Consider the following 25,865-nt stretch of genomic DNA (forward strand, 5'->3'; position numbering starts at 1 on the left):
CAGAGTCAAAAACAGAGAGTCGTGGAGCAAGCAGTAGTTGCAGCAGGGGGGAGGATGGACTTGGAGGAAAATGGTCCAACTGATTTGGAGTGCATGTTCATTGTAAGGTGTATGCTTACTCCAATGATTGTTGGAGTGCATTGTGTTGCACTCCACTTCCCGGAGCAAGAAAAATTGAAAATGGAGTGCACTGTTGTGCACTCCAATGTTTTGGTAGTGCACACCCTGTGCACTCCAGATTTTGAACAGTTTTTGGAGTAGCCACAGGTTCACTCCAGGCATTCATGGAGTAGACCAATGTGCACTCCAATATCTTTGGAGTGCACACTCTTGTACTCCATTTTTGGAGTACATGTAGTAAAAGATGGTAGTGCATTTAGCCTGGCCCTAATTTTAAGCAGTTCTTCAACAAAGTGTTTTCCTTCACTATTGAGAATTTGCACACAAGACTGAACACTCTCTTGACATGATCTGTTTTGAACTATATCTTGCCCACTTTGCCCAATACCTTGGTCTGAACCATTGTCTGTTTACCTGATTTTCCTGTCTATATAATTTTTTACCGCTACATTTTACTTGATCATCTTCCATGGGTTCAGCTCAGCTTTCCTGACTGACCTTCCGGCAGTGTTGGTGAGTAATAACCTAACCATTGACTGTTTCCCTTTTGAACTCCGTTTGTTAAAGACTTTGCGGCACCTCAGCAATCAAAAATATCATGTCAGTTTAGACAAAAGACCTCACTGGAGGGCATATTCCGATGGCTTTTTGGACCATTCCCCATAGCCGTTGTTAAATTAGACAGAAGGGGGGAAGAGAGTCTCATGTGAGAATGCTTTTTTTCCAAACTGTTGCCCTCCTGTCTTTGCAGCACAGAGAAATAATAGTTTACGAACACTCAAAAGGTCGCTTAACTGTATAATGAAAGGGCAACCTGATACCTACGATCTTTTTTATACGTTTTTTGCTTGGTACATGAGTAACTCTGCTGTGACTGGATTATTCAGTGTAAGGTATACATACAAGTATTGATTTTGTGGAAATTGGCATAATTATGATTTTGGGTGATTAGAAAGGGATACATTCGAAAGGGGCATAAATTAGGATTGTGGATACATAAATAATTGGTCTTCGAACATCGAATTGGAATGGCGTCTAGCGATAATATAATATGATACTAACATCAAAAAAGCTGATCGTCATAAAACAGTAGAGTAGATGGAGCGATGTAGAAAATTAGTGTATGTAGAGCAAAGTGCTGATATTTGCTTCGGAAATCAGCAGGGAGAATAAGAACAGAAGATGGAGAGGGGATTGTTGATGCAGTCTAAACACAAGCATCTGATACATTAGATAAAGTTGTCCGGTAGAAGCCCTGCTCAAGCCAGCGCTAGCCGATTCATTTGAGTCTTGTTACCGAGAGGCTTCCGGCCTGCGACACCTCTTGTGGATTGATTTTGCTCGACTTTAGCCAACATGCTAATCGATCGTCCTTGCGTTTTCAAGTTAGCTCTCTTGGCGTGGGCTGCCGCGTTGATGGTCATGTAGAGTGGGCTAGACGCCTGTGCGTAATTCTCATCATCATCATCGTCGTCGTCCTCTTCAATGAGTTTGCTCCGAGCCGGAGCGTTCTCCTTTCCTGCGCCAGTCATCGGATTCGATTTATTTTCAAGTCCGAATCGGTTTCCTCCCAGGGTCAACTTTGGATCCTTTTTGTGCTTTACAATTTTGCTATCGCCGTAAGTGTAACTCTTTGTCCTCGCGAACACAGAGTTTTCCCGGGTGCGAAAGAGATTGAGATCCGTCTGCCGATCAGTTCGGTGGGTCGGGTCGTCCATGCGCACGTAGCTACCATCACAGTGCTGTGGAGAATGAGAAAAGTACTTGGCGAATCCGCCCTCCAGTATGTAGATCTCAGGGTAATGTAGTGCCGGGTAATGAGTCATATTCTTGTGTCTGTCTTGCTCTCGCAGGTGCTTTGCCCTGATAGTGATTGAAACAAACATATTAGTGAAGACTGCCTATGGCGATGGTCAACGTTCAAGCTTCAAAGGCTTACACAGTCGGCGCTCTCATGGCGGAATACTCGCAATGAAAGACTAGCACAACTTTCTTCGTTTCCCCATTTGGATCTGGTTTGCCGGATTCGCTAGGAATAGGAACATCTTTCTGCCCGCCATTGAAGAGCGTCCCCTGCAGTAACATGGTCTCGGCAGCTTCTTTGTCATGGAGATTGATAGCTTCGCGAATGTGTCCACCATCATACTCGTATCCGAACCGGCAATCAAAAATCATCTTCTTTGAAATTTTATCGTCGTACGCTCCATCTAGTAGTTGGTCCATTGTCTCGGGGGATATGCGCATCAAACCATCGCTAGAAACTTTGTGGCAGGGTAAGATTTTTCCGGCGCGCTCCTTTTCACTGAAAGCTATACCTACAGGACTTTGGATAGTCGCACCGAATGTAAAAATGAATCTACTGCTTGGACTCTGCAAGGCGGTGACTGAGTTGAGGGATGGTGGTTGTAGATAGCCCAAATCCAGCGGCGCAGCGCATCGTTTGGCCTTCAGGTTGGTAGGAGCCGAGACCTGCTTAACCGCAATCCGAGGAACAGGCGAAGAATCTGTTTCGGACCGGTCGTCCAGTTCCTCCGAATTTTCCCGTCCGTCAACCTCCATTGGTCTGGGTCCACTCGCCGCATAGCTGACTGCACGTGGAACTTTCATACCCCGTCGGCTAGTGGGCTCTTCTAATCGGGTTATATCAATAGTTGTCGATAATGATAGATGTCGGTTGAACAATGTAGCCGTGTTCTGAGCTACCTTTGACTGAGATCGGCATGGAACAGAATCACTTCTGGAACTAGTTGTACTGGATCGGGCCTGGCGGTTGATGCCCAGTCGTTTTTCGCAATTTAGAGTTGATTTGGTCGCAGGGAACCGAAAGGCAGAGAGAGGGCTGTCCCTTGGCGCCTGATAGAGAGCTTTCCTAGCAACGGCATTCAAACAAGGGCTGGCATCGTCGAACGATGATGATGATGGAGGCTCGGGAGAGAATAAGTCCATATCACGATTGGATGAATTGGTTTGCATTTTGGAACTGTCGCTGTCATCCGGCAAGGGGGATGTGTGATCTTGAAGCGATCTGGACATGCTTGGATTAGAGAACCGGTGGCGACAAGATCTGGAGTCAGAAATAGCAGGCGAGGATGAATATCGCTCGTCTTCTTCTTCGTCCATGCGGCTCCGTTTGCCAATGCTCCCTTCACTTGCCGAGCGACCAGAATGCTGCTTAAGCGGCGAATCACTTCCTGACGAGGAGTAGCATCCAGGCTCGGAATCATGCGCGATGGGATGCATGTTGTAGCCGGGGGAATCAATGTCCATATTGCCGACTGTGGCCTGCAAGGAGGGCTGCAATGGTGCTACCGTGTTAGTAAGCTGTGGTTATTTGTATGAAGGAAAAAGAGAGCTTACAGAGTTATATCGACTCTGCTGGCAAATCTGACGGTTCTCTTGGGGTATCGAAAGCTTAGAGGCATCCTCGCAGAGTGCTTGGTATGAAGTTCCGAACGATACTCCGGCAGGCACATTGGTCAAGCAACCGCTACGATCAACGGAAGCGGATGAGATATCCATATAATACGGATTGGAAGGAGTTATAAGAGGCATAGCCGCAAGGTTCGACCCCGGATGGCTTGGTGGAATTGGGTTATACATCCGGCTTTCGTGGACAGCGTAGGAAATGGATCACCGGGAATGGGTGATGGATTAGGTAGCGGAGAAGTACGGATGAATTGATGGATGTACAAGATGAGGGATCAGCTTTAACACAAAGATGTTCTCATGGGAATCATGAGTTTGATGAGAAAGAAGCGCGAAGGGACGACTACCTTAGGCTGGCAATGGACGGACTAGAAGTATCCATTGCGAGTACTAAATCCTCATCATGAGCCCGGCTCTGTGCACATGCGATGGGTTGGGGAACCTCTGGATCCATTGGGCCTTCAGAAAGTGGACGATGACCTACGTTGTGACTATCTCCGGACTTAAGGAGCAATGCCGAGTCATCCTTGACACCGGTAGGATGCTGAGTTGGGCAGGACTTAGGACGGCCGTGTGTCAAGGGGGCGGCAGGGGTTGGAGAGGAAAGAGGCTCGAAATGCCGAGATGGCTCGTCTACGTTGCCTAGGAGCATTGGGGAAGAAGCCGGGAGAAGGGAAGAAGCCATGACGCGAGGTATGTGTAGTATGCTGGGGTTGCGGCACTATCTGCTGGCTCTTATAAAAAGGGATAGCGCGGCCACCGACAGCTGAATATGGCCATAGCAACCTCCATTTTTAGGTCTGAAAGGGTTGCCAGGAGAGGAAAGGCGACCTGGGGATGATGACTCAAGGGAAGGGGAGGATTGAGCTGCAGATCTGAGTAAACGAGGTAGACATAGAAGTTGAGAGGACCGACTAGCGCGCTAGTAGTAGTAGTCTGACTGTGACCTACAACCAACCATCCGCACTACGAAATGTTTCCTTTGCCTGCCGTTGCCGCCCACTCGGCTCTGCTCCGACAGCACCACCGGCGGACTCACCACACACCGTTTCCGTCTCGGAGTTTTCACTCTGTCGCTGAGAATTTTCCCTGTGCATGGCCTGCCGCATCCTCTGCCTCGGACTCTCGGACCTGCCAATTCTTGATCTCCATCTTCCTCATCCATTATCCATTATTATCCATCCTGATCGATACATGTTCTATCTACATATTTAAATACCAACTCTTTATCGTCAAACGTAAACCTTCATCATTCATACCCCTCCTGCCAACCAACCAAGTTGACCAACCAACCGAGCGAGCGCGGCAAGTCCCAGACGAACCCCCCAAAATGCTCAGCTCCGGCTGCCATTTCACGTCATTCTCGTGCTTATCTTCTCCCTTGTCAACTGCCGAGATCAGACACCGGGATCTACCGAAGAAAAAAAAACTGCCCGACTCCCATGTAATCGTATCATCATTATACTTCCTTCGTATCTGTCCTCCACAACGGATCAGCTCAGCTGTGATTGCGGTCTGACTAGCTTCTACACCGGCATTCCAAGACAAAGATCCATCCCATTTAAAAACTCACCAACGCAATTTTTCACCCTTTGAAACAAGAAAACGTGAATTGCATATCACGCTCCAGGGACCAGGACGTGGAAACAGAGTCAAACAGGGGCAACTGACGAGAAAGTCTGTCATTCTACGTAAGCGCGAGTCCTACTGGGGCGCTCTTGTACGTGCCCATGAGTGCTACCCACGGGCGGTGTGTTGTGCATCCTGACCAGAGGAACTGGCGACGACCCTAGAAAGCTTATTTTCCCAGAAACACTGAAACGTTAGGCATATGCAAGAGGAATTTTCAAGCGCGTCGTGATACCCTGAATCATGAAAGCCTGGTCTGAGTTGTTTCCTTCCGCTTCGACAGTCCCTCTGGACATCGACCAACGCTCGGTTTGCATGAGAGACTCCATCCAAGTAACAATCGGATTCGGAACTCATCCCGGCGGAGCCCTTCTATCTTCATCATTGACGGTATGCTGGTAAGTATCAGTTCAATGGTAATTGTCATGAAAACCAGCAAATCGTACACATCAAAGTCCAATTCCTATCAAACTTGTAAATAATTTCTCACTTTACATTCGAGTTTCCAGCCGGTCACCAGCTGGTGTCGGCGATGGAAATTGACCAGCTGGCAGAGTGCCCAAGGTGACAGTAAAATCTACATAGTCTTCATTGAAGGCGACCGACCAGCCGATGCCCATCCGTATATTGCGCTCGGCTTTCTGACCAGCTCCATCAAGGAAGTCAATTTGCCCGAATCTTTTTAACCATCTCGAACGATTCCTGTACGGGTCTACAGATTGAGCGGCTCAGGAGGTAGTAGTTGAATATAAAATGAAACCATCAACACTGCAACAACCTGATCTGTGAATACGTTGCTATACCAGAGCTCTAGGAAGCTCAGATCCAACCTCTTCGGGTAGAACAAACAAAAACATAACGAACAACATGTTGAGAAACTGCGAAACCGCGCGAAACAAGAAGTTAAAGGGACATCTTGAGCGCGACCCCGGTGGTTTGCGGATGAATACTGAGAGCGAGTATGTAGTAGCTTTTAGAATGCTATGACAATGCCAATATCTGGTTCTGCACCTCCCTTGACTCTGAGTTTCTTCTATGTAGTCTGGGAAAAGATTGCCACAGGGTCTACCCGAACATATCCAAGTCCTTTGCAGAATAGGGCGACTCCGCAGAAGAGACTCAGTCCCAAGCGATGAAAGCTGACATGGCAGCATACTCAACCCAAATTTACACCAGGTTGGATTTGGGTACCACTTTTCAGCCAAAGCAACACGTTTACATCCATATCCTTCTTGGCACTTTGGCTGCTGGTCCCCTGCATGGCCTGTCTGGGCGTCGGGGGTGGAATCATGAGTAGCTCCTTGGAACCCAACCCACTGGGTCTGACGGGCTGAGCCATCATGATAAAATCATGTTGGCGATGGACTCGATTGCGCTCGCCGCTCTTGATCGCGCAGATGCATGCATAGCGGGGGGCTACGGATTGGTGCCCATATGCAATTGGCAAGCCCTCTTTTAAATTTCTTTGCGGTTGGCTCCCCATTTTTCCATTCTTCGCCATCGCAGTTTCTCCGCCGGATCCTAGTCTTCGCCGCCGACGTGTCAGCTGCAGCAAAATTCCAGTAGGAGCCTTCGCTATCCCGCCGTGATATTCAGAGCAAAATCGACATTTTCTGTCAGAGCAATGCCCGAATCATCGCAACCGACTTCGAATCGGAAAAGGCTCGACCCGAGGATCCAATCCCTGATCAAGAACGGTGTCAAGACTAACCACCGATCATTCTTCATCGTTCTCGGGGATAAAGCAGTCGACCAGGTTGTCAACCTCCACTTTCTCCTCTCTCAATCACGCCATACCGCCAGGCCAAATGTGCTATGGTGCTACAAGAACAAACTTGGATTTACTTCGAATCGAAAGAAAAGAGAACAAAAAATCAAGCAAGAAGTCAAGAAAGGCCACAGAGAGGTAGGTGATATGGACCCCTTCGAGCTTTTTGTTAGCTTGACTGATATCCGATATACGTATGTCTCTGCCCAATTATTACACTTTTTTTACTTGATTTATCAAGGCCGCTTACTGATCTTCAGTATTCTTTCGCTTCTCTCATCGTGTTTCTGTGGCCAGATATTATAAAGAATCTGAAAAAATCCTCGGGCAAACCTTTGGAATGCTCGTTCTTCAAGACTTCGAGGCTTTGACACCAAATTTACTCGCTCGCACCATCGAAACTGTGACGGGGGGTGGAATAGTCGTCCTCTTACTGAATACCATGAAGTCTCTCAAACAAATGTACACACTCTCAATGGATGTCCACGAAAGATATCGCACCGAAGCTTACGGCGATCTAACAGGAAGATTCAACGAAAGATTCTTGCTCTCTCTCGGACCTTTTCAAGAATGTTTAGTACTCGATGACGAGCTCAACGTCCTACCTATTAGCGCTGGGAAGGATGTCAAACTGATCGAAGATCCCGATCAGAATCAACTATCACACGCCACAGGAAAAACCCGCCAGCTCGAATTAGACGAAATCAAACATGAATTAGTCGAAACAAAACCCATCGGTGATGTCATACAGCTGGCTCGCACGGTTGATCAAGCAAAGACGGTCATGGAATTCACTTCGTCAATAACCGAAAAAACGCTTTCATCAACTGTCACTTTGACAGCTGCAAGAGGTCGCGGCAAATCAGCTGCACTCGGGATGTCGATTGCCATTGCCGTGGCGCACTCGTACTCCAACATCTTTGTCACTTCACCATCGCCTGAAAACTTAAAAACGCTGTTTGAATTTATTTTTAAAAGTCTAGCAGCCCTCGGCTATGAAGAGCATCTCGACTACAACATCCATCAATCATCTAACCCGGATTGGAAGAATTGCATCGTCCGAGTTGATATCTTCCGCAATCACCGGCAAACCATTCAATATATCCAGCCTCAAGACTACAAGGTTTTAGGCCAGGCTGAATTAGTGGTCATTGATGAGGCAGCGGCGATACCGATCCGGCTCGTCAAAAATCTTATCGGCCCCTACCTAGTATTCATGGCCTCTACCATTAACGGTTATGAAGGTACCGGTCGCTCCTTGTCTCTCAAGCTGATTTCCCAACTCCGAGAGCTCTCCAAAAGATCTGTCGTTTCTTCGGCCTCCAAATCAAATACCGATCCATCGTCAACGAAAGACACAAGCGCCACGACTGCTGCGACCTACCAAAAGTTATCCCGAAGCTTAAAAGAGCTGAAATTGGAAGAGCCGATCCGATATGCTGAAGGTGACGGAGTTGAGAAATGGTTGAATGAATTACTTTGTCTTGATGTCCAAACGTCATCGAGTAATCGAAGTCTGCAACATCCCAGCAAATGTGACCTATACTTTGTCAATCGGGATACATTATTCAGCTATCATCCCGCCTCCGAAGAATTTTTGCGCCGGATGATGTCGCTTTACGTTGCCAGTCATTACAAGAATTCGCCGAACGACTTACAATTAATGAGTGATTCTCCCTCTCAGCAGCTCTATGTTTTACTGCCGCCTATCGCAGAGGGGGATAGTGGAAGTCTCCCGGAGCCGCTCGTGGTGATTCAAGTCGCATTGGAAGGGAAGATATCGAAACCTAGCGTGATGGCCAGTCTCAGTCGAGGTATCAAGGCTTCTGGTGACCTTATTCCGTGGACGATCTCGCAGCAATTTCAAGATGAGGACTTCCCTACTCTTTCCGGGGCTCGAATAGTGCGGATAGCCACTCACCCGGACTACTGTCGAATGGGCTACGGCGCGCGAGCCATCCAAATCCTAACGTCATACTTCAATGGCCAGTTGGTCAGCCTCAGCGAAGAATTGCCCAAGGAGCCTGCCAAATCAGCTGACGCCAGCCAATCGAAAGGTGAAGCAACAACCGAAAAAGATGGTAATGTGATCAGGATGCGGGACATCAACAAGCTTCCTGCCCTCTTACAGAGACTCAGCGATCGTCCACCCGAGCCTATTGACTACTTGGGAGTCAGTTATGGATTGACGCCGAATTTGCTCAAGTTTTGGAAACAGTTGGGCTTCTTGCCGGTCTATATTCGTCAAACTGAAAACGAATTGACGGGCGAGCACACATCCGTGATGATTCGAAGCTTAAGCAAGAAAGAAACCGAGAAGCAATACCAGCCTGAAGATTGGCTCACTGCCTTCGCTCTGGGTAAGTCTTTCTAATGTGGACACGGCTAAGTGTTAGAAAATTGATCATACGTTTACGTCGGCTTTAGATTTCCGGAAACGCTTTCTCACATTACTTTCATACAAGTTCCGCAGCTTTCCTTCAGTCGCCAGCTTAACTGTCCTAGAAGCCGCCAACGCAGGCGAGTTGGTCGAAAAGCACGAGAGTCGTAAGTGTTTGCCTGTTGTGAGAAGACTTAAATGCATGGCTGATGTGTTTGCTCTCATTTATCCGCAATAGTGCTCAGTGGAGAGGAAATCTCTCGATACTTTTCCCCGTTTGATCTGAAACGGCTCCAGAGCTATTCAAACAATATGCTCGATTATCACGTCATCCTTGATCTACTACCCAACCTGACTGAGCTGTATTTTAGCGGGAAATTCAATGCCGAAACTCGATTGAGCGGGGTGCAAAGTTCGATCTTGTTAAGCTTAGGCTTGCAGAGAAAATCTGTGGAGGATATTGAAGTTCGCCTTTTTTTTCTTCTTGATCTTTTGTGAGACTGGCTTGAACCCCCAACTAATGTTTTTTTTCTTGGTCCCGACGCGGCAGGACGAAATTAAGCTACCTGTGTCTCAAACACTTGCATTATTTGTGAAGGTTATTCGCAAGCTAACGAAAGCTATTCAAGAGCTTCAAAAAATTAAGTATTCTGCGCAGTTGGCTAAGACTACCGCAGGTGCTCATTCCGAAACCGTTACGACAGAGCCCCAAGCAAGCGCCACCGTACCAGTAAGGAAGGCTCCGGAGATCAAAACCAAGGGAAACTTGCCACAGGTCCCTGACAGATTAAAAGAACAGCAACGAGAGTTGATTGACACTCTTGATTTGAATCAGTAAGTATGTCTGATTGTATTTCTCTGCTGATCGAATAGCACGTGTGGACTGACTCGTATATTTAATTACGGTAATAGATATGCAGTAGGCGGAGATGAAACGGAATGGGAACATGTCGAACAGAAGATTAGTGAGACATTGGTGGGAGATGCTGACAAAAAATCTCTGACTGTCAGCCTGGCCAACCCGAATTCTAGTAAAAAATTGTCAAAGCGTAAGGCTGAAGAAATCCAACCCACTAAGGGTGGGAAAGATAAAAAGAAGAAAACAAAAAAACATAAAGGCACTTTGTAAACAACTTTCATTTTCATTTTCTTATTCCGTCCCCCAGAAATTCTGCATTTGCTACATCAGTTTGTTTCCTCAGTACTTGTGGTAGCTACAGCCTACAACCTAGTCTTGGTGCCATCACGCCCCAGCTCCAGTATAAAACATTTAACCATTTGATCACAGTTCTGTAATTTGGATTTTTGATCACATAATTAGGGGGATTCAAATTTGGTCATGCAAGACTTGCATGCACTTTTGCAAGTTGGTGTTCAAGGCTTTTATTGAACACCAAATTTCAAAAAAAACATTTGAACAACACTCACCCCTGGCTTATGTTTGAAGAGCAAAAAAAAAAAAATCATTATTAGCCAGCTATGCTCTGCTGTCAAAAAGATCATAGATTGAATCAGAGTCTTCATTCTAACTTCTCTCAGCTAAGCAATTACTGTCCACATGAAACAATAACATGTTCCTCAATTCTTGGATACCCTCAACTAGAACCATAATGTATCAACTTTCAAGCATAATATGGTTGATCTAGTGCTCTAGTCTGCTCTAGTGCAAGAGTGTTTGGTATCTCTAATCTAACTCCAAGTTGAATATTACAGAGATTGGTACCCTGCACATGGCTTTGAGGAACAAACAAAGTGCACATTTTGGTCTGAATTTGAGGATACATAGATTAAAATCACATCTTGCAACCTTTGCAACATAAGCCTAAGCCAGGACCCAGGAAAGCCCCCATGGAACACAGGGACCAAAATTCCTAGATTTTTGAAAAATTCATACATTTTTTGAGCTCATTCATACAGGTTTTGTGTGTAGGCTCAGAGCTAGGCCAGAAGATTCATACAACTTTGGTGAGTACCTTTTAAAAAAAATCAGGACAGTGGAATGCTGCTGAGGGGGGGGGGTGCAAAAAAAAACCTGGATGACTTGCTTTCAAGATCTGAGGGCCTACCAGAAGTGATCCAGAGAGCCAAAAGCTAGATTTTGTTGCAATGAACCCTGTGGCAGCAGAACACAGAGGGTGAGTGAGTTTGTGGAGGGATGGGTTCATTGAATCAGAGAGAAGGAAAGAAAGAACAAAATGAAAAGAAAGAGTGAAAGAGAGAGAGAAGAAAGAAACACTAACCTGTGGCAGCAGAACACAGAGGGTGAGTGAGTTTGTGGAAGGATGAGGAAAAGACTTCCACGTCTCTGCTGCCACAGGTAACTACCTACAGAATGTCACATGTGTGAAAGGTGAAGGAAAGGTTTGAGGCAGGAAAACAGAAGAGAGAAAACATGAAACAAAGACAACACAACTCAACAGATTTTCCTGCCAAAATATTGACTTCTTAGGGTCTAAATCAACTTCTGCAAGGGTCCCATATTTGAGGGGAAGTCATCTACTGAACAGTGGACTGCTGATGGGGGAAAGATTGAGTCATCACTCCATCATTCCCAGATTCCCATACATTTTTGGTTACTGTGGTGAACCAGGTGTGTGAGTGACAAAGAAGATGTGGATTTACTAGGTCTCAGCCCAGACAAGAGTCCGGGATGAGGTAGATACCGCGACTGCGGCAAGTGTCAGAGTGCGTAGCCCTCTGGGCTACAACACCCCCTCTCTCGCCGTAGACGTGGTATCCCGTACAGCAAGATAAACAAAACAGAAAGACAAATAGAAAAAAAGAAAAAAGAAAAAAAGGTGAGGGAAACAAATGGAGAAGGCAGAAAATATTTTTATATACATGTATCAAACAAAATAGTACCAAATAAGAAATGAAACCCAATCAAGCCTTCATGATCCTACTCCTCAATGCAACAAAACTTTCCGGTGGCATGCCTTTGGTGAAAATGTCAGCCAATTGGTCCTTTGTTCCTACCCATTCCAGTTTAGTTTTCTTCTGGAAAAGTGCCTCATTTGTAATATAAAAATCTCTGTCAGTGTGGCACATCCTCTTGTTGGACGCGTCTTCAGTGGACACTTTAATAGCAGATTGATTATCACAAAACAAATGACCTACAAAGTCCTTTTTGAGCACATCGCGCAGTAAGTGGCGAACCCACAGTGTCTGGAGCGTCGCCACTCCGAGAGCGATGTATTCCGCGTGACAAGTCGACAATGCCACCAATTGTTGCCTCCTTGACACCCAAAGGACCGGGCAGTTGAGAAACAACACCAGCACACCGTAAGAGGACCTTGAGAATTCTCCTCCCCAAGAGGCATCTGCAAAAGTCTTCAACGGTTTAGTATCATTTGACGGAAAAAGACATAGGGAGAGGTCCTTGCTTCTGGCAAGATAGTTCACCAGGTGTTTCACTCCTTTCCAGTGATTGACACCTGGTTTGGCCGCAAAACTTGCCAAGTAGTTTACCGCAAAACACAAGTCTGGACGCGTTCCCACAGCTAAATAGCTAAAGGAGCCAATCACAGACAAATATCTCCCGGAGTCTCCCGGCACCCCTTCATCGTCCGTTGTTGCGTTGAAACCCGTCGGCAAAGGAGTCGCAGCTGTCGTAACCCCATCCCAATGCTCCGCGAGGATACCGGCCACCAGATCTTTCTGGCAAAGTTCAAAACCCCGCCCCGTTTGCTTCACGTTCAAACCAACAATCGCATCAATCCCATGGCTCCATTTGATCTTGAGGATGTCTTTCAGATCGTGTTCTAGCCTTTTGAGGAGTGCGTCACTCAAAGCCGTAACCACTCCATCGTCCAGATGGAGCCAGACCACGCCTGCCTCTTCCGGGTGTTGAAGAACGTATAGGCTGTTGTCGTACTGCAAAGGGGAATAGCCAAACTTGTCCAGGACTCCTTTGAGATGGAGCCACCAGCATCTCGCCGCTTGCCGGGTCCATACAGCGCTTTCTTCAGCAGAAGTGCATGGCCAGGCGGGGTCTCCATCCCTTCAGGGGGTTTGACCCAAACCTCTTCATCTATTGGTGAGTTGAGGTAGGCGGCCACGAAATTGAAGGACTGAACCGGCCATGCATACACCGCTGCAATGACCAGCAGAAGCCTGAGCGAGACAAAAGTCGCCGTTGGCGCAAAAGTCGCATTGAAATCTTCTCCTTCAACCTGTGTAAAACCCTTGGCAACATAGCGGGCCTTGAAACGCACGCCCACTCTCTCCACCCCTGGTTTTGTTGCAAAAACCCATCTGCCCCCCAACGCCTTCTTGTCTTCCGGTTTCAGTTTCAACACCCAGACTCTCATTTGCTCTAAGTTAGAAAGTTCAATCGCTATAGCTTTCGGCCACGCATCCTTTTCAGGGGAATTCATCGCCTCCTTGAAAGTCTTGGGAACTGAGATTGCATAGAACTGGCACAAGTCAATGATCTTGTCAACAATCAATTCCTGATTTGTAAATTCCACTTCTTGCGAGAAATCACCAAGCTGAAGGAGGTTCATGATGTATTTGACTGAGAGTTTTGAGGCAGCCGGTGAGACTGCGGCCGGAGTTGGAGGAGCCGCTTCATCCACGATTGACGTCTTCTTTTCTACCGGAACATTCGCCAGATCGGCAGAGAAACGTACCATCGCTGAGCTTACGAAACGCTTCTGGTCTGGTATCCAAAACAACCAGCCTTTACTCTGCTCAAGGTGAGCAATCACATGCCCTTTAACAGCGCGTTCGTCGAGCTTTTTGCGCTTTTCTTGGGGAATATGGACATATCCTGTGCTCCCGAAAACTCAAAAGCCGTCGTACTGTGGTTTCCTGTTGAACATCGCCTCATAGGGAGTCTTTTCGCCGCTAGCTTTGTTCGGGAGACGGTTCAACACATAAGTTGCCCAGACAAACACGTAGCTCCAGAAGCTTTTTGCAAGGGGGCTATCAAAAAGAATCGTCCGTCCCATGTCCGCCACCGTTCTGTTGAAGCGTTTGATCACCCCATTCTGATAATGGTGATACGGAAGCGCCTTCTCCGCTCCGATGCCCTGCTTTGTCAGGAAATCATTCAGTTTTTGATTGGCAAACTCTCCGCCATTATTGCTCCCCAGTGTCTTCACCCGCTTCCCGGTAGCTTGTTCCAGTTGGGTTATTGTGTCAATGATATGTTGGTTGGCTTCCGACTTCTTCTTCAGCACCTTGATGAAAGCGTAACCCGTCGCGACATCCCTCATCGTCAGAAGGTATTTGCCGCCTTCTATCGAGTCAACCTGAAACAGACCCATTAGATCTGCCGCCAAAACATCCAAACAATCTGCAACTCAAAGGGTGGAGGCTAAAGGGTTAATTCTTGTGCTTTTACTTATCGCGCAGACTGGACAATGTATCTTCCCAACAGGGAGCTGTTTTGGTAGACCCAAACCTAGCTCAGACTTAATTATACGCCTTATGTGTCTAAGACTGGTGTGGCCAAAAGCTCTGTGATAATACAGCAGCTTCACTTTGTCTGGCGTGAGGGCCTCTGGCTTCCACTGATAATCAGTAGCTTGACCCAAAGACTCCTTAAAGATCTCATCTGTTTTTAGTTCAGTTTTGGAGGACATAACCGAGATATCATTGACTTCAGAGGATAGGAGCGGGTTTAACAAAACTGAAGAGCTTGGTGGAGACACAAGAAGAGAATCAGGTTAAGAGAGATGTAGGAGAAGGAGAGGAAGGAAGATTGTGATGAAAATTGGAAGAGTGAGACAAAGAGGGGGTTGCCAAAAGGCTCGGACTGGAATAGAGGACATGGCACCTAGGCGATTGAGTCGTTCTCTTGAGACCCGCCCTGATCATTGGGTAGGGCATGCACCAACGATTTTTGGTCGGCTCAAAAACGCAGTCAAACAAGCGCTCTCCTGATGCTTGTGAAATTTGAAAAGTCTCTGTTGCATTGTCATAAGCCACCAGAGCATTAGCTTTGTGCAATGCCACCATTGATATGAGGGTGGTTTTGGCTTTCTCACAGTACAGCACATGTTGCAAGACAATAACGGTCCCATCAGGGGCCTGGAACTTTAGGGCTCCCACGCCTGTGATTGAAGATCCTGACCCACTGGTAGCTACGGAGACACCGACAGGTTTGGGAAGGAGACGGAAATCGTGAAGAAGGAATTTAGACCCGGTGAAACCATGAGAGGCACTGGTATCAAAAATAGCAGCTTCACTTACCAGATCTTCCCCCAGCGCCATGGAGTGGAAGTCCAGGTCATCCAAATCATCCAGCAGCCCATTTACCTCCACGATATGGGCCTCAACCCCCTTTCTTGCTGGGTTTGAGGGTCCAGCGTCCGCTTGTTGCGATTGTTGACTGTTGCCTTGATACCGCGGTCGGTAAAAGTCCGCAAGATTCTTTGCATGCTGTTGATTCCTGGAGGGCGGGAACTGGGACCGCTTGAAGTTTGTCCGAGGGAAGCGAGAGGAGCTGACCAAAGCGCCACTTGGGAGATGACCGTAAATTGTTCCAACAATGGTGCCCATTGGTGTACCCAACCTCTTGTTGGATGGATTTGACTGTTGAGGCTCCGGGCAGTTTCTCGCATAGTGGTTCTTGCCCCCACACTGCCAGCATTTGTGTGCTGTGAGAGCATGGAATTCAAGTGCGTCGACCCAGTCCTGTTCATCAACATCAGCCAGAAAAGCTGATACGTCGAAATTGTTGATCGCCAATGGCGAGGTGGAGAGCGCCGCAGGGGGAGCTTTAGAAGTGAAACCTGGTCCTGCATCAGACAACAACTCTACAGTATGTTTATGTTGGTCCTTGCATATGTCGAGTGCCTTCATGATTAAGTTGAAACTTGGACAGTGTCCTTGTTTGTCATCCTGGACCAGTTGTTCAACGCGCAACTCGAAAGCTTTCTTGTACTCTGCCTCCAATTCCATCACCGCCGACTGAAGCACAAAACCCATAAACGCATCCATCCCGAACTTCACATTGACCGCTGCCCATTCCGCCTGCAAGTCTTGTAGCGTCAAGGCAATCCCAGCATTGTGCCCATCAGGATTGATCTTGAAACGCCTGAACTTGTAATAGATCAACATTTGAGCGGCCCGGGAGGATGTCTTGAATTTGTCAAAAAGGGCCGTGTACATCGCGAAGCATGTCGGGAGTTGTTGCATTTTGGCAACCAGCAATTGATCGACGCTGGAGATGAGTAGGGCCTGCGCAATCTTCTCGTAGGTGGAGTTCTCACACGCAGTAGTGAACAAACGTGTGTCATCTACTGCTGCCCTCCCGACTTTGGCCAGATTACGGTACCAGTTGGCAAAATTCGCGCCATCCGCCTTCAGGGTATTGACTTGCCGGAATTGCACCTTGCCTGTCTGGATTGCCACACCAACCAACTTGCTCTGTTTCAGGAGAAACTTGGCCTCCTCGAAATCACAAATTTGCTTGGCAAGCTTGGCATCCAGGCGCTCCTGCTGGCCCATGGCCGCCGCCGGAGTAGAGACTGGTATATTTGCCTCTCTGGGGTGGCGCGCGGGTTTGGATGGTAGCCGTGGATCCATGCGCGGTGGGAGCTGTCAGTCGTCCACCAGAGTAGTCCGCCGTTGTTTGCCCGCCTGAATTTATGTGGGATGACAGACCGGACCTGCTGTTGTCTCTGGGCTAGGCGGCAAACGTTCAAACTGTGATTGGAGGATGGCAATATCCTCCTCAAGACGATTCCTGTGTGACAAATTGTCTATGTCCCAGTTCGATGATCCTGCTGCCTTAGAAGTCGATTGTTGATTTGTCCTGGGGTTCATCGGTCGGCAAAGTCGGTAAAAGAAGGAGGTCAAAAGAAATGGCTGGGAGGAGTTTTTAGGATGAGGGTTGGTGATGTGATGAGGGAAAAAAGGTAGGGAAGGAATCGAAAAAAAGGAGAAAGAGAAGAAAAAAAGAGGGATGTTGTGATAGGTAGAAAAAAGGTTTGGGGAAAGAAAAATATGCAAGAGGGTTGTTCAGAGATTGGAGGTAAGGAGAGAGGAGGTTATTTGGATTTTCAAGAGGTGAGATGTGGTTTAGGAGAGAGAAAAAAATGGATTTTTGAAAGAAGGGATATGGTTTCTGAGAATAAACAAGACGGAAATCGGAAAAAAGGTATCGGTCCACAAGTCGGAGACGGACTCTCTTAGCAATCCAACAGCGGACAGGACCGGGCCACAGTCCTGCTTTCGGAAGATGGCTAGTCTTCCTAGCCACTGAAAAACTTCAAGAGAAAGCTCTCACCCCTATAACACCGGTGAAATCGGTACCGAGAGTTTGTTGAAACTCCAGTCAAACCAAACGGGTTAAGTTTGAAACCGAGATTGAGATTTTCAACGTTGTCGACCTTCTGTCTGGTTGTTGGCCAGTCAGATAAGCAAGCAAATTAAGCTTGGCGATTGACAGAAGTTGGTGCGAGGAAGAAGAGTTTAGAGTTGGTCCGGATGATTAAGCCGGAATTCAGTTTGTTAGACTGTTTATATTTGAAGATATATAAGCGTCAAGGGCTCATAACCTGTGGTGAACCAGGTGCGTGAGTGACAAAGAAGATGTGGATTCACTAGGTCTCAGCCCGGACAAGAGTCCGGGATGAGGTAGATACCACGACTTCGGTGAGTGTCAGAGTGCGTAGCCCTCTCGGCTACAACAGTTACTACCCCCTCCCCCTCAAAATTGTTTTATACATATGGGGTGAGTACCTTTACTGGCCAAAATGGCCATTCATACATCTGGGGTGAGTACCTTTTATGGTTTTTGACCAAAAATCCATACATTTTGGTTACGGTGTTCCATAGGGGCTTTCCAGGGCTTTCCTGGGTTGTCCTAAGGGCCTGTACCATGGGCTTTGATTTGGAAAAGTTCTTACTTTTGTTGCCCTCTACAGAAAAAGTGAAAACTAGGGGAGGGTCCAAATGTTGAAATTCTTCACATTTGGGCTCAGGACTAAATTTTGGCCAAGGTCAGTTTCATTTCTAAGAAATTTTGGGAGAAATAAATTTGAAAAATTTCAATTTTCATGCCCTATGGTGCAGGCCCTAATAAGCCTAGTTGTGCAAGTCAAGTTACATCAACACGTAATAGGGGGGTTCACAATAGGATAAAAATAAAACTTTAGAGCTAATTTTGAGGCCTTTATGATACACTTTTTAAAAAATGAAGAATTTGCTTTGATTCTCAGGGGACAACCAGTCCTGTACAACTTGCCAGATTTAAAAAAAAATCTTGATAAAGGCCTTAAAATTGACTCTAAAGTTTTATTTTTATCCTATTGTGAACCCCCCTAATGTCGATCAGGGGCAGATCGCATACATGTTGATGAAACAGTGAAAGATGGCGGGAGCTTTTCTCAAACTGAACTTGCGTCGGCTTCAGCACTGCGATATCATTATCCACTGTACCACAACAGCACCGAGCGGAATCATTGGATGCACTAGAACTCTTCATTCGAAACCAATACCGCAACAGATCACCACACCAAACTCACACAAGCCGGCGATGATTCCTATTCAGTCGGGATATCAATTAGAACGGCAGGTTGCGGTCGCGGCTGTCTTGCAAGCTTCCATCGTCACCCGAAGGATATTCGATCAGCTGATTCGACCCGGCCTGAAAACTGGAGACTCCGATAAAGTCTCGATCACTAAAGTCGATCGTAGCCCTGTTACCGGTCCGTAAACAAACATTTTCGTCTATTCATGCGCTTGATTTCCTTGGTAGAGAAGGTGTCATGGTATCTTTCTTTCTTCCGAATACTGATACGTATTGTCGATCTGTTTTTTTTATCTAGTTGGGGACTACACAGTTCAAGCAATAGTTAATTTCATACTCTCGAGATATTTCCCGAAGGATGAGATTGTAGGAGAAGAAGACTCATCAGAATTGTTAAATGCAACAGACAAGAAACACATACAGCAGATCATTGAGTTCACCAATCAAGGAATGAAGGACGACCGATTGAGTACACCAGCGGATGAAGATATCTGGGGAAAGTTTCGAGATCAGCCGGAGTTAACTGAGGACCAGCTGGTAGAATTGATTGACTTGGGGAAAAGTGCGGGGGGTAAAGAAGGAGGAAAACGACGGTTTTGGACCATCGATCCGATCGATGGCACCAAAGGATTCCTGCGAGGTGGCCAATATGCGATCTGTCTCGCCTTGGTCGTCGATGGCCAAGTCGTACTCGGGGTCGTCGGAACGCCCAACCTACCACTCAAAGGCATATCTCCTCCGGCCGGCAACAAACCTGATGGTACATTATTCTTAGCCGAAAAGGGTTCCGGTGCTTTCCAACGTCCCCTGGACTCAGACGAATATACCTCGATCAAAATGAATTGCTTGGATCAGCATACTCTGAGCGAACATGGAACGTTTTGTGAATCATTTGATGCGGATCATTCTAATCAACACCTCACCGTGGATATAGCGCACAAACTGCAGATGAAAAACGCTCAACGCTCAATCAGGATTGACAGTCAAGCCAAGTATTGCGTTCTCGCAAGAGGTGATAGTGATCTATATTTCCGATTCCCTACGAAGGCTGGTTATCAGGAAAAGATTTGGGTTGGTCTCTTCCCTTATTCACACTTTCTTCATTGAAACCCGCCCTAGATTTATTGAAGTAGTCATTTACTCTGCTAACCATTTATAATTCTGGCTTTTCTTTCGGCCTGGGTAAACTCAGGATCATGCTGCAGGAAATATCTTGATCAGCGAAGCAGGCGGTGCCGTGGTCGATTTAGACGGCAAGCCCTTGGATTTCTCTTGCGGCCGAACACTATCCAACAACCACTCAGGTTTCCTGGCCTGCTATGCGAGTACTGTTAACGTAGTTTTAGGTGCTGCACAAGACGCAAGCCGTGCGCAAAAGTAACAGTAGTAGCAACTTGTAGTAACAGCCCAACACTCTAGTACTCGTGTCGAGGAACTTGCATGTCTAGCATTATGAAGATTCTCTCAGTCTAACCAAGTGTTGGAAGTGATTTATTTTGTTTGATCTATTCGCATTGGCACTAATACAAATACATAATTGTATCTTGAATAGATGGCACCCCAATCTGATCCAAGAAGGAAACATATGATTGACTATGACAAAACCTGTTTTCAAAATATTCGAATTTAAGGGAAAGGTGATCACAGTAATCACGTTGAAAACAACTACATACTCGTAAGTTGTAGTAGTCACTGTCAGTGTCAAATATCTCTCGGAGGGATGTAATCCTCCCCCTGCAACGTTGGTGACTGGAACAGCACTTCTCACAAGATTTTACATAACTGCATGGTGATTTCTGCCCCCCCAGCTTCACCTGGCAAACAACCGACAAAAGATATGTGAAGCTTTGCCCAAAGGCAGCATAATACTCTCGGACCAGAAAATGCCTGATTCACCGGAGGCTTTCGATGCTTCTCCTGCGTTGTAGGGGAGTCGAACCCCTGACGAGGCCATGGCAAGGCCCCAGTTTACCGCTAGCCTAACAACGCTGGCTGCGACACCAGGTTGTAAGTTCGTTATTCGCCAGGTAAGATGTTGTGATCGACATCTGGTATGGATAAACCACACAGTAAACGAAGGGTTCAGAATGAGCTGAATCTGTTGATAATTTCAACATGAGAGTTGCAGTGCTACTCTGTGCTACTCCGATTGCTAGGAGCCGTCGATGCTAGTCTATCCAGCTCCGGGACCGCGGAATATCAAGCTTTGTACATATGAACCCCTACAAGTAATGAGGTGACCCCGGATCCACCTTGAGTTCTCTGCCAGTTGACCCGGCTGTGAACTTGGCCAATCGATCTCTAACTTGCCAATTGTCGACAGAGGCTCCGGATCTACCTCAATCGGGCGGGCTTGCCGAATGGCCGCTCGAACCCGGCCGGGTTTGGGCCGCCTTTTTAGGGAAAAAAGTGACAAGCACAAAAATCAGACTCATCAACCTTGTATGTAACTCTTGCTGAAAAATCGCGTCTCAATAGTGCACATTTCTCTTTTATCCAACTAATCCTATTACCTATACTCGTTGTAACTTTGGCTTTGCACCTGCGCATAAATTATGTTTTTGTTATTCCAAAAGTGACCCATGCCTTCCGGGGTGCCGTGAAGGGACTAAGACTGGTGTGCCATCCCTCACATCTGAGTGAGCTGCGTGGCTTAGATCCCACTTATTTTGACCGATGAGAGGAAAGGTCATTGATAGAAACTCCGAACGATCTCACTGAAAGTCATTGCATATTTATTTACTTGCGACTGGAGTGTTGTTCGGGGAATTCGTTGCGCCTGGGTAGATTGATTCCCCAGTCGTTGACTCATTCGTTCTTCCTTCACGGGATGGACTCCTATGATCGATGATACTCATTACTCTCGTAGCCAATACATATTTGCTCGTGGCTGGACTGTTGTTCGGAGAATTTGTCGCGCCTGGGTGGATCGCCTAGTCGTTTGTTCTTCCGTGACGGACCGATGGCCGATGATCGATGATCATTACTGAGACCACGCTCCTAGTACAATTGCAATTCTTCTTCTTGGTCCAGAAAGCTAGAGAGTACTCCACACGTCGGCTCAAATAAATGGGGGTGAAGTATTGCCCATGATGAGCTGGTAGACTCTGCTTTTCTCTGGATCAGTCGAGCGCCTCATGCTAGGATCACATCTCTTGAAACACATAACTCGCGGAGGTGTTCACGATACATAGAAATCAAGCGTGCAGGATCAGAGATCTACCGACAGCGGGCCGGCGCCGGCATGGAGCTGTGCCTCTTTTGAAGATCGCCTGTCATGAAAGCCCCTTTTGAGGAAAAGCTGGGCCAGATCAACAGATGGGCCAAGAAAAGACGCCAAGTCCAGACTGGTAGCCTCCAATGCAATGGTGCCGTTCGGAGGATCAAGAGGGAATCCGCCGGCGACAACTCCAAAACCGGCGTCTTCTTCCACCATGCGCAGCCGGCATCCATCTCCTTGAGCCCATTCACATCCCCACATCAGATCCCGACGGTGGGCAGGACATTATGCCAATGATGTTATCCGAACCTCCAAGCCTTGTCTTGCCCATTGAATTCCGCGGGCAAGAAATTGCACTCCTTGATCGCGTTTTTGGTGATGAGTATGTTTCACCGATGGGCTTCCGTCGGTGGAAGTAACGAAGAGAGTGCTCTAGAGCACTGCCGACCCTGACAATCGTGTCATGGGATCTTCCATCTACGGACTGGCCTGTCGTTTCTCACACCCAGCTTTGCTGTAGAAAATAACCCCGATATCCAAGTTACACCGGGTTCCAGCATCTTACTACTTAGGTTTGTTCAGCACGCAAGCGGACTTGCTTCCACGGCGTGGAGATGCCAAATGGCTTGGAGGATTTGGCGGGATGTACAGTGGCTTTTACTCGTTGGGCGGGATGGGACTGGGCATGTTTGGATCCCCATGGATCAACAGCTTGGCCTGGTCGATGGGCGGCGCCTGCTTCGGGGTCGCTTTCTTCCCAATGAACATGGCCCTCGGCATGGGCGGCTTCTTCGCAAAGGCCTCCGAGCAGGAAGCCGCACATTCCGTCAGTCGTCGGGCGATTCACCTCGATGCCGACCACCTCTTGCGTCGAACCTCCGCCGACAGTGTCACCTGCACCAGCAGCAAAGGCGTCTCTGAAGTGTTCTCCAAATCGCAATGTCTGAAGTACGCCGATCGCCGTCCTTTATCTCACTGTATCATTGTCAACTGACCTTGTTCTCTTGCATTCTTCTTTCAACAGTCCCGCTCAAACTTTGCGCGAGAAGAGCCTACACTCTGCTTCCAATGGAAGCTGTCAAGTATGTCCCACCGTGACACTGTCGTGCGCGCTCTAGAGACAGTCCACTGACGACTTCCATTTTCTTGTTCCAGCTGTCTCTCCACAATTCCAAGGACAAAGTGGTTGCAAAAGACATGTAAGCATCCTCAACCTCCATCTGCCTGAAAGTCACTGCTGACCGTGTGTATTTTGCTGGACATAGCCCGGACCACATCCTCCAGAAGGCTGTCAACAGCATCTTGAGCACTTGCAACGAAAAGAGCACCCCCAAGGACGCCAAGACACACCACATCGACGACAAACAGGTCCTCATGATTCTCTCAAGGCATTGATTCTCTGCCACCAAATCTGAAGCTCTCAGCAGTCTTGTATCTCTTGTTTAAACATAGTGTCTCAATAGTGTTCATTTCTCCTGTATCCAACTAATCCTGTTGAAAACTCAATTATTGTTGCCCTATGCTCATTGTAACTTTTGCTTTGCAATTGCTCATACATTACGTTTTTATTACTCCAAAAGTGACACATACCTTCTGAATTGAAGGGATTGAGACTTGTGTGCCATACCACACATCTGAGTGAGCTGTGCCGCTGTTATTCACTCCCTGTGCACAATGAGAGGAAAATCTAATGGGCATTGAAAGAAACTCCGACCAATCTCAGTGGAAGCCAATGCATATTTACTTGCAGCTGAACTGTTCTTCGGAGAACTTGTTGCGCCGGAGTGGATCACCCAGTCATTTGTTCTTTCGTGACCTTATGGTAGCCGATGGCTGATGATGCTCGTTACTGCGACAACGCTTCAAGTCAAACTGCAATTCTTCTTGTTGGTCGAGAAAGTTGTGGAGTTATTCCACACGCCGGCTCAAATCAAGTAAGGGAGAAGTTACGCCGATGATCGGCTGGCAGACTCTGCCTTTCTCCAGATCAATCAAGCGTTGCATGCTACATGCCTTGTAGAATCGCATCTCTTGATACACATAGCTCCCCGAGGGGTCCACGATTGCAATCCAGCCTGAATAGGGTTCCCTGGACGGAACAGTGCCGACGGTGGACCGACAGGCAGGGGGTCGGGACCCTCTTCAACATTACCTGTCATGAAAACCCCTTTTGAGCAGAAAAGCTCGGATTCACACCGAATCCAGATCAGCGGACTCCCGAATTAAAAATAGACGGCAATTACAGACCTGCGAGCCTTCAATGATGCCGGTGGGGCCATGAATGACAACAAGGACTCCGCCGGCGACGACGACTCCAGAACCGGCGTCTGGTTTCAAACACATATGGCCAGCACCTCCTCGACCTCATTCACATGCCCACATTTCATATGCCAGCGGCGGTATGGGAGTTGGCTGATTCCATGCCAAGAATTTTTCATTAAATATCCCGCTTTTAAAGCTGTGTTTCTACCGGTCACTTCCGCGGGGAAAATTTGCATTTAACCCGGCACGTTTTTTCGTGATGACTTTGTTCACCAAATGTCGGTAGAAGGCACAACGAGAGTAAATATTCAATCTTGTCATGGGATCTTCCATCTAAATACTGGGCTGCCGTTTTTCACACCCAGCTTTGCTGCAGAAAATGTCCCCAATATCCAAGTTACTCCGGGTGCCAGCGGTGTGCCTATGTACTAGGTGCAAAGCCCGGAATTTTCAGCAAGCAGGAGGACTTGCTTCTATGGCGTGGATCAAAGCCTCGTCGAAAAATGCAACACCGATTGAAGGTATAAAACGGGCTCGTTTTTGGCCTCAGTGTCTCTCCCATCATCATCCAACCCACCGCACCAACACTCCACCGCCAGCCTCACAATTCAACTCCAGCCTTACCCACTCCAATCCAAAATCATCCCCTCTGTCCCAATTTAAGATGGTATCTTTAGCCTATCTCATCACCCTGCTCTCTGTACTCGTCGCCGCATCGCACGGAGAAGAAGTAAGCGGGGCGAAGAACGAAGACGTGGATGCCAAATGGCTTGGAGGATTTGGCGGGATGTACAACGGCTTTTACTCGTTGGACGGGATGGGCCTGGGCATGTTTGGATCCCCATGGATCAACAGTTTGGCCTGGTCGATGGGCGGGGCCTGCTTTGGGGGCGCTTTCTTCCCGATGAACATGGCCCTCGGCATGGGCGGCTTCTTTGCAAAGGCCTCCGAGCAGGAAGCGGAGCACTCCGTCAGTCGTCGGGCAATCCACCTCGATGCCGACCACCTCTTGCGTCGAAGCTCCGCCGACAGTGTCACCTGCACCAGCAGCAAAGGCGTCTCTGAAGTGTTCTCCAAATCTCAATGTTTGAAGTACGCTGACTGTCCTTTATCTCACTGTATCATTGTCAACTGACCTTGTTCCGCTCTTTTCACTTCTTTTTTCCTCCAGAGCAGCTCAAACTTCACGCGAGAAGAGCGTACACTCTGCTTCCAATGGAAGCTGCCAAGTAAGTCCCGCCGTGATGCTGCCGTGTGCGTTCGAGAGACAGTCAACTTACGAGTTCAAATTTCTTACTCCAGTTATCACTCCACAATTCCAAGGACAAGGTGGTCGCAAAAGACATGTAAGCATTCACAACCTCCATCTGCCTGAATGCCTGCAAGACTGCTGACCGTGTTTATTTTGCTGGACATAGCCGGGACCACATCCTCCAGAAGGCTGTCAACAGCATCTTGAGCACTTGCAACGAAAAAAGCACTCCCAAGGACTCCAAGGCACATCACATCGACGACAAACAGGTCCTCATGATTCTCTCAAGGCATTGATTCTCTTACTCCATCTCTAAACCTCAGC

The 25,865-nt window shown here is 47.5% G+C and overlaps 4 protein-coding genes across 4 annotated transcripts; 3 read left to right on the forward strand and 1 right to left on the reverse strand.

The window, feature by feature from the left end:
- Window positions 1-1,379: 1,379 nt before the first annotated feature.
- Window positions 1,380-4,231, reverse strand: PtA15_7A682 (uncharacterized protein; the record flags this gene model as incomplete). Its single annotated transcript, XM_053171314.1, has 4 exons — window positions 1,380-1,983; window positions 2,060-3,414; window positions 3,478-3,724; window positions 3,894-4,231. 4 exons carry the CDS (start codon window positions 4,229-4,231, stop codon window positions 1,380-1,382), a joined length of 2,544 nt encoding a protein of 847 aa, XP_053022508.1.
- A 1,187-nt stretch (window positions 4,232-5,418) lies between these two features.
- On the forward strand, window positions 5,419-5,861 carry PtA15_7A683 (uncharacterized protein; the record flags this gene model as incomplete). Its single annotated transcript, XM_053171315.1, has 2 exons — window positions 5,419-5,565; window positions 5,685-5,861. 2 exons carry the CDS (start codon window positions 5,419-5,421, stop codon window positions 5,859-5,861), a joined length of 324 nt encoding a protein of 107 aa, XP_053022509.1.
- A 938-nt stretch (window positions 5,862-6,799) lies between these two features.
- PtA15_7A684 (uncharacterized protein) lies at window positions 6,800-10,452 on the forward strand (the record flags this gene model as incomplete). The annotated part of the gene is made up of 6 exons (XM_053171316.1): window positions 6,800-7,137; window positions 7,241-9,303; window positions 9,371-9,490; window positions 9,562-9,788; window positions 9,874-10,157; window positions 10,236-10,452. The coding sequence occupies 6 exons, from the start codon at window positions 6,800-6,802 to the stop codon at window positions 10,450-10,452; spliced, it is 3,249 nt and encodes a 1,082-aa protein (XP_053022510.1).
- Window positions 10,453-18,648: 8,196 nt separating this feature from the next.
- Window positions 18,649-20,188, forward strand: PtA15_7A685 (uncharacterized protein; the record flags this gene model as incomplete). The annotated part of the gene is made up of 3 exons (XM_053171317.1): window positions 18,649-18,985; window positions 19,106-19,878; window positions 20,000-20,188. 3 exons carry the CDS (start codon window positions 18,649-18,651, stop codon window positions 20,186-20,188), a joined length of 1,299 nt encoding a protein of 432 aa, XP_053022511.1.
- Window positions 20,189-25,865: the final 5,677 nt, after the last annotated feature.

The sequence above is a fragment of the Puccinia triticina genome, chromosome 7A, assembly GCF_026914185.1.
Source record: "Puccinia triticina chromosome 7A, complete sequence".
In the NCBI taxonomy this organism is placed as follows: domain Eukaryota; kingdom Fungi; phylum Basidiomycota; class Pucciniomycetes; order Pucciniales; family Pucciniaceae; genus Puccinia; species Puccinia triticina.